We start from the raw sequence: 14,052 nt of genomic DNA on the forward strand, positions 1-14,052 counted from the left end.
CCTTTAATGTTTTCAAAATGGCTTTCTAATTTGGTCCCTATAATAAAGAAGACTAGTGAAATAAGGCGTGTTGTTGATTTCATAAACCTCAACAAAGTATCTCTTAAGGATAATTTTCCCTTACGCAATATGGACCATATACTGTAAAAGGTGGTTGGCTCTCAGAGGATGTCTATGCTTGATGGCTTCTCAGGTTACAATAAGATTTTGGTAGACCTTGATGACCAGGAGAAAACAACTTTTATCACACCCCGGGGAACCTTTATGTATGACAAAATTCCATTTGGGATGATGAATGCAGGGGCTACCTTTCAAAGGGCCATGGATTTTACAATTGTTGATGAAAAGGATAAGTTCATTGTAGTTTACATTGATGATATCACTTTATTTTCAAAATCTGATTCTCATCATTTGCAACATCTAAAATAGGTTTTTGAAAAGTGTAGAAGGTTTGGCATATCTTTAAATCCAAATAAGTCAAAATTTTCAATGGAGGAAGATAAATTAATGAGGCTTATAATCTCAAAGGATGACATTAAAATTAATCCAAACAAGGTTGTTGCAATTCATAAAATTGACATTCCAAGGAATAAGAAGGAGGTTCAGTCAATTTTGGGAAGATTTAATCTTTTGAGAAGGTTCATTCCTAACTTAGAAAAAATTATAAGGTTCTTGACCAACATGCTGGGGAAGGAAAGTGAAATCAGGTGGACAATTGAAACAAGGAAGTCGTTTGATGAGGTAAAACATGCCTTGGCTAGTGCTCCTATTTTAGCTAGTCCGAATTATACTAAAGACTTTATCATTTTCTCTTTTGCATCAAAACACACCATTGCAATAGTCTTAATGCAAAAAAATCAGCAAGGTAATGAACAACAAATAAATTTCTTTATCAAGGGTTTGAGAGATTCTTCTCTTAAGTATAATATTATGGAGAAGCAAGATTATGCATTGGTTAAGGCCTTGAAATATTTTAGAGTTTATGTGCTTCATTCACATATGATTGCTTATGTCACAAATGCTGTTTTGAAAGACACTATGACCCAACTTGATCGTGAAGGTAGGAGAGGTAGATGGATAAAAACTATTCTTGAGTATGATGTGGAGATCAAGCCTACCAACATGGTAAAGGGTCAAGGATTTGCAAAATTGATGGCTGATTCAAATCTAAATGTATTGAACATAAATTTTATGGTTGGTTTGTCAGATGACAATGATTCAGAACCTTCTCAATAGGTATCTAAAAATTTTCTTTCCCCTCAATGGTATGTTGATATAGTTTATGTTTTACAACACTTATAGGCTCCTCTAGGAATGATAGAAACGAAAGCAGGATTTCTGAAACTAAAGGCTATAAAATTCAATATTTTGAATCAATTTTTGTATTCGAAAGTCTTAGGAGGTATCTTATTGAATTTTTTACTGGAGGATGAAACAAAAAAAGGTTATGGAATAATTTCATAAAGGGGATTGTGGAGGCCACTATTTTTCAAAATCCAAAACAAACAAAATTTTGAGGGCTGGTTTTTATTGGCCAACCTTGTTTTCTGATGTTTATAAAAGGGTTTGAAGCTGCCATGAATGTCAAAATTTAAAAGGAAAAAGGAAGCTTTCACATCTACCCATGAAACCAATTACAATTGAAGCACCATTTCAGCAGCGGGGTCTAGATTTCATTGGGGAAATCCATTCATCATCTTTATCCCAACATAAATGGATTATGACAGCCACATACTACTTTACAAAGTGGATAGAAGCAACACCCACCAGATGTCAGGCAACAAACTTAGTAATCATTCAATTTTTGGAAGGTAATATAATCTCAAGGTTTGGTTGTCCCTATAGAATAATCACATATAATGTTGCTTATTTCAAGTCCAAGAAAATGATTGAATTCTGTTATAAATATCATATTGTACTCAGTCATTCTAATGCATATTACCCACAGGGTATTGGTTTAGATGAGCCTTAAAATAATCGTCTAGTGAACATTATAAATAAGTTGCTACAAGAAAATAAGAAAACATGGCATAAAAAGTTGATCTATGCACTATGGGTTGATAGAGTGAACACTAAAAAGTCAATTGGTATGTCACCTTTTCAACTAGTGTATGGAACATATGTTTTTCTTTCTTCCTTGGGAATTCCAGTAATGAAGTTGTTGCAGGGAGTAGATGTAGAGCCAAATGACTTGAAAAGTAGAATAAATCAGATGATTCAATTGTAGAAAATAAGAGAGGAAGTATATAACAATACCCAAGCAATCCATAATAAAATTAAGAAGATTTTTAATCGAAGAACAAAGGCTGAATATTTTCAAGTTGGTGACCTAGTTCTAAAGTGGGATGCTCAAAATGAAGATAAAGGTAAACATGGAAAATTTGAAAATCTTTGGAAAGTACCATTCAAGATTGCAACTTTCCATGGGAGTAATGCATATTTGCTGTAGGATTTGACAGGAGAATTTCTTGTTGGAGGGTCTGTAAATGGTAGGTTTCTCAAGCATTATTTTACCTAAAATCAGTTGGTTTTGATTACTTCATTGTATATAACCATCCAAATTTCGAGTGTTGTAGGTGTGGGAAACTATCACCAGAATTTGAATCCCGAGGAGAAGGCCCTAAGATTTTGATAACCTTTGCCAATTTTCAGAATGTAAAAAGTCATAATAATTCATGAGTCAGTTATGTGTCAGGTCAAGAGTCAATAAAATCTAAGGGATAGGCACATGGTCTACGATGTTCTTTGGCACCTCACATGGAGGATGTCATCCCAATTGGAGCCAATGCTAGTGTCCTATGTTATAGTAGTAAAACAAAAACTTACTTTTTCCATTATTTGGTAAATTTGTAAAATATTTCCCATGATTTCATATGGATCAAGTCTTAGTGTTAATTTGAGTGGCAAATAAAATAAAGTTGTCAATAGTTTTAAAAGGGTTTAGGTTTAATAAGTTTAGGGTAATGTGTAATCCAAATTCATGAGTAAAAGATAGTAGAGGGTCATTATTCTCTCATCGCTGAGACAAAATAGTGGTGTCATTTCAGTTATTTTTTTTGTCAAATCAAGCATGTGTTATGACATCACCCTTCAAAACAATGAGTATGAGATCTTCCTTTGCTGCGCTTTCATGATTCAAACTTCAAATTGTAATGACTGTTCTTGAAGGAGGGTTTTAGTCATCTTGGGAGTTCAAAAACTTGTTTTGGAATCCAAGAAACTGGTGATTTACTCCTTGTTCTACTGAAAGAATTCTAGACATCAATTGGAACTTGTTGCGCTAATTCTCCATGGGAGTTGCTGCGCTCAGGGATGGTCGTTGCAGTTCTACAAGTCAAGAGGCTATCACCACTTCCAGGTTTCATATCCTCATTTTCTTGAATGATTCATCTTATATGTTGTTCAATTTACCCTTATCTATCGAGGAAAATTCCCAGATGACCTTGAAAATCTTTACTTCTTAGCTCGCTGCATTTTCCTTGCAGTGCATGGAGAATTCGCTACACTTTCACACAGTCACTACCTTTTTTGTTTTACCTATGTCAAACATTCAAATTTCACTTTCCACCTATATCCCTAAGTCTAAAAATTCATAATAAGTGATATGAAGTCTCAGAACCTTGTTGTTGTTTCCCTAGAATATCAAGAAACATATTCCCCTTATGCGTTCCGCTTGTGTATTTAGAATTCCGCTGTAGAGAAAAACAACAAATTGTTGCATTTGGGTCAAAGAGTTGAGTTATGGTGTCTCAATTTGTTAATATAAGGATTTTCATTCAAAGTTTTCCATAAGCCTTCATCTAAAACCCTAATTCCAGAAATGCTACACTATTGCTGCATTAAATCGTTAAGCACTGTAATTGCATTGAGAAACCCTAGAATTCATCTTTTGTTGTGATTCATTACAACACCAGAAATAAGCATAAAGGGGGAGACATAGTCAGGTTTGAGCCTCAGTATCTTGCTTTGATAAACTTAGATCCAAGAATTAGGGTTTCTTTTGAAGAGACTAGTTGCATCAAATTTTGTGAGAAGATAGAGGGTTACACTGTTCAACCGACAAAAGAGATTGCTTTGAACTTCACTGGGGTAGATGCTAAGGTTGGAGAATTAAATTTTCCAGTGTCAGAGGCTACCATTTCAGCTGCTACAAAAATCCCTCTACAAGGAGAACAATGGTTCAAGGGCATGCCTTTAGACACAATCAACCACATGGATTTATTAAAGAAAAAGTACAAAAACAAGTAATATGGAGATATTGTGCCAAGGGAATATCTGCTAGAACCCAACAAAAAACTTCTTAAGGTCATCCAGAGATATTTCACTTGTGAAGGAATAATTGGGAGAGTTTATCAGTATCATTTTAGGTTGTTGATGCATTTCATAGGAAAAATCCCTTTGAGTCTACTATTTTACTTATTCATTAGCATTAGTAAGATGGAAGATAAGGTTCAGGGTAAGAAAACTCAAGTAGATCAGAGTCTCTTTGATTTCTCTTTGACCAAATTATTAGTAGTGGAGGAGCTGAAAAAGAAAAATGAGTCATGGCAAGCATTCTTGGATTCATCCAAGTTGATAGTTGAGTTTCCAACTAGCCCTTGGAGTTAAAAGGATACACCTTCATCTATGGTAAAGGATGTTCAATCAACAGTGGAGAGCTTAGTAAAAAGGCCACCAACTTCAGTTGACCATCAGACATGAAAAGGGTAAAAAAGTTCATCTTTCTCCCAAGGTGGTGGAGGCTCGTAAGAAACCACTCACAAGAGTTACTATGAAGAGATTTCCCATTAAGAAAACACCCAAAAAAGTAACTGAAGTTATATATACCATAACAGAGGATGTTTTTTCAGATGAAAAGGATACGGAAATTATAGAACTATAAGAATAGTTGAAAGTGACCCTTTTAGTCATTTTTTAGCTACAACATGATAAAAAGGAGTTAAAGAAGAAAATTTTGGAGAAGACACCTAAGACTGATGAAGTAGAACCAATGATGAAGACAACTCCATCTTCCACTAAGTTTAAAGGTAAAGAAAATGCAACAACAAAGAACATTCAAAAGCCAGAGATCTCATCAACAAGAATTTATGTAACTAGGTCTTCAGTCAAGAAGTTGCAGCTACAAAAAGAACAGTCAGTGAAAGAAGAGAATAAGGCTGAGTTGGAGAAGGGCATCACACTTTCATTAGGCTGAGGAAGCAGTTGAAGAAAGCTCAAAATGAAATCACTAGGATTAGGGAACAAGATGAAAGGGACATACATAATATACATGACCACTTGAACATATGTGAGGCAACATTGTTTGAGGCCAAGTATATGCTGAAGAGAACTCCGCCCTTACAAAGACATCTCAAGAAAATTTATATGAAAAATATCACTTTGAAGAAGGAGTTGAGGGCTACAAAGAAATAGTTGTAGGAGGCATTGCAAAAAAACCAGAAAGAAAAAAAGAGGAAATTTGGACTTGTTGGGTGAGGTAGCTAAGGTTTAAGTTTGAACAGGTACTCAAGACCATTTTTTATTTTTACCTTTTTATTTGAAGTGCATCATCCTATATCAATCATATCCCTTATGTTTTTGGAAGTTTTGGGTAAAGGAAGCAAGTGACACAGTAACACAACACAATTGTTACGCTACTGTCCAAAGTATTACGTTTTAGTAGAAAATCAGGGCTTTTGTGTTGCTTCTTATGAATGGAGGCCCAAGGAGGTTGTTAAGCCTGTCAACATCATCATCAAGCTATTTTATTCATTCAGAGACCCCAATACCTAGTCAAACCTTTGAAGGTGAAAATTCGCTACACTTAGGTGTTGCGGTTCTGATGTAGATGATGATTTTGATAGGTGGAAATATACAATTGAAACAGGGGTTTTCCAGTGTGTGTTTGATGATGAGGGAGTTGTTTTCTCCTTATTTGGCACATCAAGAAGTACAAGGAATGATCAGAAGTTTTCAAATCATTAATTCATTGCGCTTTTGTCACTACGTTTCAAGGGAGTAGCATAGTGATTGCGCCGCACTTCCTCACAGTCAACACTTTGACCATGAAACTCATATCTAAACTTTATGTAATTGAATTTTATGATCATGGTAATGTCTTGAGGTGTTTCAGAGGTTCGAAACTCATTTTTATGCATGTATTGAATGTAATTTGTTTAAGAATTTCTTAGTCAAAATAGTTTCCTAGTTTCTAAAGAGTAGTTCTATATTCACTGCTGAAGGAAGAAAATGAATATTTTTGAGGGAATTCAGTTCCTAAAGGAAAGAAATATTTTTTTTTATCTATATATGATGTATTTTTTATTAAACAAAGGGTTGGTCAGGGTTAGAGAAAGAAGACATTGTGCATTATATATATTCATTCAAGTTTCAGTGAATGATGAAGGCTTAAGTTGATTTTTACAAGGATTCATGTGTCAATTTCTTATGGTGATGTTTTCTCCCATGTATGTGAATTTTTTCTCTTATTATAATCATTATTGATTTGTTATGTCTTCATGTTTAGTTAAGCCAAGATTTATTTCAGAATTCACTGTTAAGTGTTCTGTTATAGCTTACTGAACATTTAATGTTTTTCTTCCATTTAGATATCTAGAATTCATCCTCAGCTAGATGCTTTAGATGTTCTCAATTCCACTATTCCTTTGATCACCCCTCTACAATGAAATTTGATAAAAAAACATGAGAAGGATTGCCTGCCTTGCTCCTGTCTAACGATTCTTGATTTTTTCATCCTCTCTCTAAAAATCATTAGCTTAATATGACTCCATGCCCAATGGATTTTCCCTCTTCCCTTCCATCAAACTGTTAATCCTATTCCTCTGTGATATTAATACCTAACCTAAGACCTACGATTGAAGATTCATATAGAGAGAGCCCTCTCTGAAGCTGGAAGGGCTAGATTCAATTTTAAATTGGTTTGTAGTTACCTTTGGGTTCCTCTGCTCAACCTTGGGGAATTACGAAGTGCTAACACTTTCTTTCTTAATATTTTCATCATAGACGATAAAAGTAAGTTTACACGAATTGGGTTGGAAATCCTAGGTTTACATCATTATTATAAATTTTGATTATGGAATTTGGTTGAAAATGGAAATATATAAAAAAATGGTTGGGAAATTTAGTTTTACATAATTGTTATAAAGGAATTTGGTTGGAAGTGAAAATCAGTTGAAAAATATAGTTTTACATAGTTGTGGGAAAATTTGATTCTACAGTTTGGTTTGTAATCATATAGTTTTACATAGTTGTGGGAAAATTTAATTGTGCAATTTGGTTTGTTGGCTCAATATCCGCTCAATATTGGAGACTTTGATATTGTCAAAGCCAATAGATGTGGCCATAGAAAACTTAACAATATTGGCATGTCCATTCATGTCAAAATCAAAGTATTCCTAGACGTCCCCTTCGGTTCCAGGATATTGGACAAAACCCCACAAACATCCTTGAAATTACTATAATCAAAATTCTTCAAAAAATAGCCATCAAGACCTTCATGTCAATGATGCCTGCCTGAATTAACCTAAGTTCTGCTTCATTGGTTCTTTCGTCAAGAAGAGAAGTATTGGACATGGACAAGCTAGTAAGATTTGTAGTAAGCATTCAAAAGTCAAGGGTGGCTCCAACCTCCCCAACTTCCCTTAAGAAATCTCTACCTAGTCAATTATTTTCTTAGCTCTTTGAAGTTTTCCTTTGAGTTGTATTGACCGGCGTGTTGAACACAAAAGTTTGGAAAAAATGCTTATTTTGTCTTCACAATTTCCCTGTTCTTCCCATATCTTCTATTCATTCAGTGTGTCTTTGCACCTTTAGAGGCAATTGCTAGTTTATTATATTATGATTATTAAATATGATTTATTATTTAAGTATTGAGGGGCTTTTGTAGTGCGTTATATTAGATATTAGTTTTTGGGATTCAACTACAGTTTCCATGAGAAGTAGTCATAACTGACTAATTTCTCATGATTTTTTTTGTGAATAGTCGACTTAGCACTCATTGCGACCATATCTTCTATTCCTTCAGTGTGTTTTTGCACCTTTAGATGCAATTTCTAGTTTATTATATTATGATTATTAAATATGATTTATTATTTAAGTATTGAGGGGTTTTCGCAGTGTGTCATATTAGATATCAGTTTTTGGGATTCAACTATGATTTCCATGAGAAGTAGTCGTAACTGACTAATTTCTCATGTTTTTTTTGTGAATAGTCCACTTAGCACTCATTGCATCGGGTGATACTCATAGGGGTGAAGAAGTGGGATTGAAACTAGTGAAATGAATCACATAGCGTCAATCATCACTTCCGGGCTTGCACTTGGTAACCATGACTTCTTGGGAGGTCACCCATCCAATATCACATCTAGCTCAAGTGTGCTTAATTGTGGAGTTTTCCCCACAATCAAGCCCACTTAGCTTGCTACCCCATTTTTAAAACCTTAGCAAGTAGTGTGCCTCATGAACCATTCAAGTAGAGCTCCCTTCACTCTTTTGTATTTAAGTATTGAGGGGTTTTTATAGTGCATTATATTAGATATCATTTTTTGGGATTCAACTGCATTAAGTAAGTCATTCATCTATGACCATTTCCATGAGAGGTAGTCGTAACTCACTAATTTCTCATGATTTTTTTGAATAGTCCACTTCGCACTCATTGCATTGGGTGATGCTCACAAGGGTGAAGAGGCGGGATTGAAACTAGTGAAATGAATCACATATTGTCAATCACCACTTTCAGGGCTTGCACTCGGTAACCATGACTTCCAGGGAGGTCACCCATCCCAGATCACGTTTGGCTCAAGCGTAAAATTAGTGAGTTACGACTACCTCTCATGGAAATGGTCATAGATATTTGACTTACTTAATGCAATTGAATACCAAAAAATGATATTTTATATAATGCACTACAAAAACCCCTCAATACTTAAATACAAAAGAGTGAAGGGAGCTCTACTTGAATGGTTCATGAGGTAGAATACTTGCTAAGGTTTTGCAAATGGGGTAGCAAGCTAAGTGGGCTTGATTGTGGGGAAAGCTCCACAATTAAGCTCTCTTGAGTTAGAGGTGATTTGGGATGGGTGACCTCTTGGGAAGTCATGGTTAGCAAGTACAAGCCTTGAATGACTATATCTAATGATTTATTATTTTCTTGTTAAAATAATGAAAACAATTATTGAATGTTGTTTGCCATTGTTAATAACTAGTTAGTTGTAAAACTATTAAAAAAAAATCATGAGAAATTAGTTTACAACTAGATGAATGACTATAGTATATTTTGTTTTTATGAAATTTGATGATGAAATTTTGACATGTCATAATTTTTAATTATATGTGTCAATTTTTTCTAGATTAATGGATGCCTTTTTTAATAATAAATCCCATAAATCCATATTTATATTTTTATATTTAACTAATATGATTATAATTTTATTATATTACTTATTGATAAATAATTATCATGGTTAGTAAGAAGTGGTTGGTTGTTCTCATCCTCCACACATATTTCATAATTGAAACATATGATTTTGCAGCACTTCCTAGACTATATGAGTTGTGTTTTCATAAACTTCTTATAATTTAATTTCATTGGGTAATAAAAATATATCAACCATATTTATTAATATAATTATTATTTAAAATTGCATTATAATAAATAATAAATTCTCTTAAATAAGTTAATTCAAATTTAATAATTAATAAACACCACTACACAACATGTAATGTTTTGTGATTGACTCAATATTATCACTATCCTCTCCCATTTACACAATTATAATTTATCATCTATAAAATATATTTCTATTGAGTAGTTTAATTTATAGATTAAATAACTTTTTTCATTTTAATTTATAGATTAAATAACCTTTTTGAATGGAATCTCCTGATAAAATTTCTTGTTAGAATGTGTTTTTTCTATTATTTGAAATACATTTTTGAATAGAGGTAGTTTAACAATTATGCTTTTTTGGTCTGAAAGCTATGGAAATTCTGGCCATATTTTGAAAAAAATTGGTTGGAATTTGTGTAAATCCAAGCAAAAGCTATCAAAATTCATAATTTTAGGGGCCTTAGAAGTTTTTGATGGTGTTGAATCTATTTCCACCATCAAAAACATGATTCAAACACTAGCTTTACAAGATTTTTTGAATTTTTTTTGCCCAATTAGGATCACTTTTGGCAGTAGGGGCAATTCTTAGGCCTCCTTAGACTACTCCTTTTGAATATATAAATGGATTCAACACTTTGAAAAACCACGAGACACTTATCTACAAATTAAACAACTTAAACTTAACTTTAAAAAAAAATTACCAAATTTTCATCAAAACTAAAGGAAAAATATGGTAAAAATGTGATTTCTTCAATAAATTAGACTAAGCCTATATCTACTATCAAATAGTTAGTGATCACTGATCCGTTACAGTTTATTAATTATTGAATTTCATCCACTACGGTGCACAAAGGTTACCGTTATTAATTATTGAATGTAATCCACTACCCTGCACAAGCAGATCTTGAAAGGTGAGACTGCGATCTGTTTTTAATAAATGAAGAGGAGAAGGATTCATGGCCATGATGCATGTTGTGAATGTGAATGCAATTAAGAAAAATAACTTAGAAACTAGAAACCACACCTGTCACCCACGCCTAATTCTCCCTCTTGCTGCTATAAAACCCCATTCTTCACCCTACATTTCCCGGTTGTGTGTTGGGGTGTGCACTCTACCAGTCCATCCTCTACACATAGCTTTATTTTTGGGTACCATCGATATCGTCTGAACATAACTTCATTTTCGGGTATCATCAATAGTGTCTGAACTGATGGCGACCATCCAGTTTTTGGGTCTCTTTTTCACTCTCCTACTCGCTTGTGGAGCCACAGCTGCCACCTCTAAAAGGCCAGTGACTCTGCCCTTTGACAACAATTTCATAGCTAGCTGGGGTGTGGACCACATCAAACAATTTGATGGTGGGCGACAGATTAATCTTCTTCTCAACAAACAGCATGGTAAGTTATTACCCATTCTATTTCTTCCTGCGTCATTTATCTTTATCAGTCTCTGGAATAACAAAGTTACATGATGAGATTAACAGGTGCTGGGTTCGAGTCCAAAGGAGAATATTTGTTTGGGCACTTTAGCATGCAGATCAAGCTGGTTCAGGGTGATTCCGCTGGCACTGTCACCACCTTTTATGTGAGTACTTGATAATAATATTTGGGCTTTTATGTTTGGCTAAATCTGCTTCTGCCTACTTATGTATCTATATTTGTTTTGGTGCGGATAGCTTTCTTCCCAGACGGCTGAGCACGATGAAATAGACTTCGAATTCTTGGGCAACAAGTCAGGGGAACCCTATATTCTTCAGACCAATGTGTTTACAGGCGGGAAGGGTGAGAGAGAGCATCGCATATATCTCTGGTTCGACCCCACCAAGGATTACCATTCCTACTCTGTGCTCTGGAACAAGTACCAAATTGTGTAAGCCCCCAGATTCGATCCCGTGACATTCTCATTATTTTTGTTTAAACCAGAAACAGGGCAAAATGTATTATGCAATTTTAGAAAGAACCTGGCTCTTAGCTGAATATTGTTTGGTGTGGTTTGTTTTTTGTGCGCAGATTTTTTGTAGACCAGGTACCTATCCGCGTGTTCAAGAACCGCCAGGACCTCGGCTTGGAGTACCCAATAAACCAGGCGATGAAGGTCCATTCGAGCCTGTGGAATGGGGAAAACTGGGCCACTCGAGGGGGTCTGGAGAAAACCGACTGGACCAAGGCGCCCTTCATTGCATCATTCAGGGAATTCCATGTCGATGCCTGCGAGGCTTCTTCTCCGCAATCGTTGTGCTCTATGCAGGCGTCGCGGTCGTGGGATCAGGTGAAGTTCAGAGACCTGGATAGGCGGCAATGGCGATTCTTGAAATGGGTGAGGAAGCACTACACCATCTACAATTACTGCACTGACGCACAGAGAAACAAGAAAATGCCTCCAGAATGTGTTCGCGATGGTGATAATATGTAGAGAGCGATTACTAAGAGTTATTACTAATTATAATAATCGCCGCCATGGGTGGCCTGTTCCATCTTTACTACTAGAAATTATGAATGTTTTGTAGTAGCGATTTTTGCTATTTCTGGTTTTTTGATACCATTACTTTGGTTACAGACGTTCAAATTTCCCATGGTATATAGCTTTGCATTATAATTTCATTGGCAGATAGCTTTTGATTGCATGTAATGCCATGGTATTTACGCTCCATTATTTGATGGGTGTGAATGTATACATGGGTTTTGAAAAATTCTGAAGTATTTGATTTGCTTCCATGTATAAATGGAATTATGGTTTTCAAAAAAAATTTTAGGGTATTTGATTTGAGTGAATGTAGATAAGGAATTAGGGTTTTGAAATTTTTTGTATTTGATTTGCATGAATATATATATATATGGAATTAGGATTTTGAAAATTTTTTAAGTTATTTGATTTGCGTGAATGTATATATAGAATTAGGGTTTTGAAAAATTCTCAAGGTATTTGATTTGCCTGAATGTATATATAGAATTAGGGTTTTGAAAAATTTTCAAGGTATTTGATTTGCATGAATGTATATATGGAATCAGGGTTTTGAAAAATTCTCATGCTATTTGATTTGGGTGAATGTATATGTGGAATTAGGGTTTTGAAAAATTCTCAAGCTATTTGATTTCGGTGAATGTATATATGGAATTAGGGTTTTGAAAAATTCTTAGGGTATTTGACTTGCCTATATATGGAATTAGGTTTTGAAAAAATTTTAAGCTATTTTATTTGGGTGAATGTATATATGGAATTAGGGTTTTGAATTTTTTTAAGGTATTTGATTTGTGTGAATGTATATATGGAATTAGGGTTTTGAAAAATTCTCAAGGTATTTGATTTGCTTGAATGTATATATGGAATTAGGGTTTTGAAAAGTTCTCAAGCTATCTGATTTGGGTGAATGAATATATGGAATTAGGGTTTTGAAAAATTCTTATGCTATTTGATTTGCGTGAATGTATATATGGAATTAGGGTTTTGAAAAATTCTTAAGGTATTTGGTTTGCGCAATGATTAAATTTATGATTATAATTGATTACTATTAAAATTCAAAAAAAATAATTGAAAATTATTGCCAACAAACCCTTCAAAACATAAAATTATTGGACTAAGTTTAATTAAATTTATGTAATGTGTAAATTAAAAAAAAATAGTTTATTAAATAATATTATATTAAAAGTAAAACTTTGTTTTCAAAATCACATTATAATAAAAATAAAATAATTTATTTTTCAAAGAGTTTTTCATAAAAAAAAATTAGAAAAATAATAAATAATAAAATAAATTTAAAATTATTAAAAAAATAAAAAATTTAATTTATTTAAGAAAAATAATTTATTTTTTAAAAGAGAATATTTAATCATGTATATATGTTTACTTTTATTTTTAATAATTAATAAAACAAATTTAAAATTTGATAAAATTAAATGAAAATTTAAATTATTTTTATTTATCTACCCTTAATCAAATTTTATCTTAAATGAACTATATATGTGTGGGGAATGGCCACGATATCACTCTAAAATGTGATAATAACCTCAAAAAAACAAAAATAGATTGCAAAAAGTAAGCATAAGGATATGCTCTCTTTAGTACTTTGGATATGGTAAACATTTTAGTTATTTGTTAATTTTTTGAATCTTGTTACAATTTTCATTTTAGAAAGTATTTATTTTTTGTTACCTATATATATAGCGCCAAAAAATATCATAATTTAGTTGTCAAATTAGTAGTGTGGATAACTATCATTGGTAATTTAGTTGTCAAATTAGTAGTGAGGATAACTATCATTGACTTCTATCAGCTAATGCATGTTGACTCATCACCTTTATTCAAGGAAAACCATGCCACCTAGAATTACAAGTTGGAAATGGACATGTGTTTTATTTTCTAACATAAGAGAATAATAATTAATGAGAATATTGTGTTAAAATAGTTAATTCTCTCACAAATATGTTAGAGGCCTAACTCTCAAGGA

The 14,052-nt window shown here is 33.4% G+C and overlaps 1 protein-coding gene across 1 annotated transcript; it reads left to right on the top strand.

The window, feature by feature from the left end:
• The first annotated feature begins 10,818 nt into the window (after positions 1-10,818).
• LOC149246446 (xyloglucan endotransglucosylase protein 2-like) lies at positions 10,819-12,020 on the top strand. Its single transcript, XM_089455692.1, has 4 exons — positions 10,819-11,005; positions 11,092-11,192; positions 11,284-11,477; positions 11,618-12,020. The coding sequence occupies exons 1-4, from the start codon at positions 10,819-10,821 to the stop codon at positions 12,018-12,020; spliced, it is 885 nt and encodes a 294-aa protein (XP_089311818.1).
• The last annotated feature ends 2,032 nt before the right edge of the window (positions 12,021-14,052 follow it).

This window comes from Pinus tabuliformis, chromosome 7, assembly GCF_031772625.1.
Source record: "Pinus tabuliformis cultivar Carrire ecotype Pingquan chromosome 7, CPIR1, whole genome shotgun sequence".
NCBI lineage: Eukaryota > Viridiplantae > Streptophyta > Pinopsida > Pinales > Pinaceae > Pinus > Pinus tabuliformis.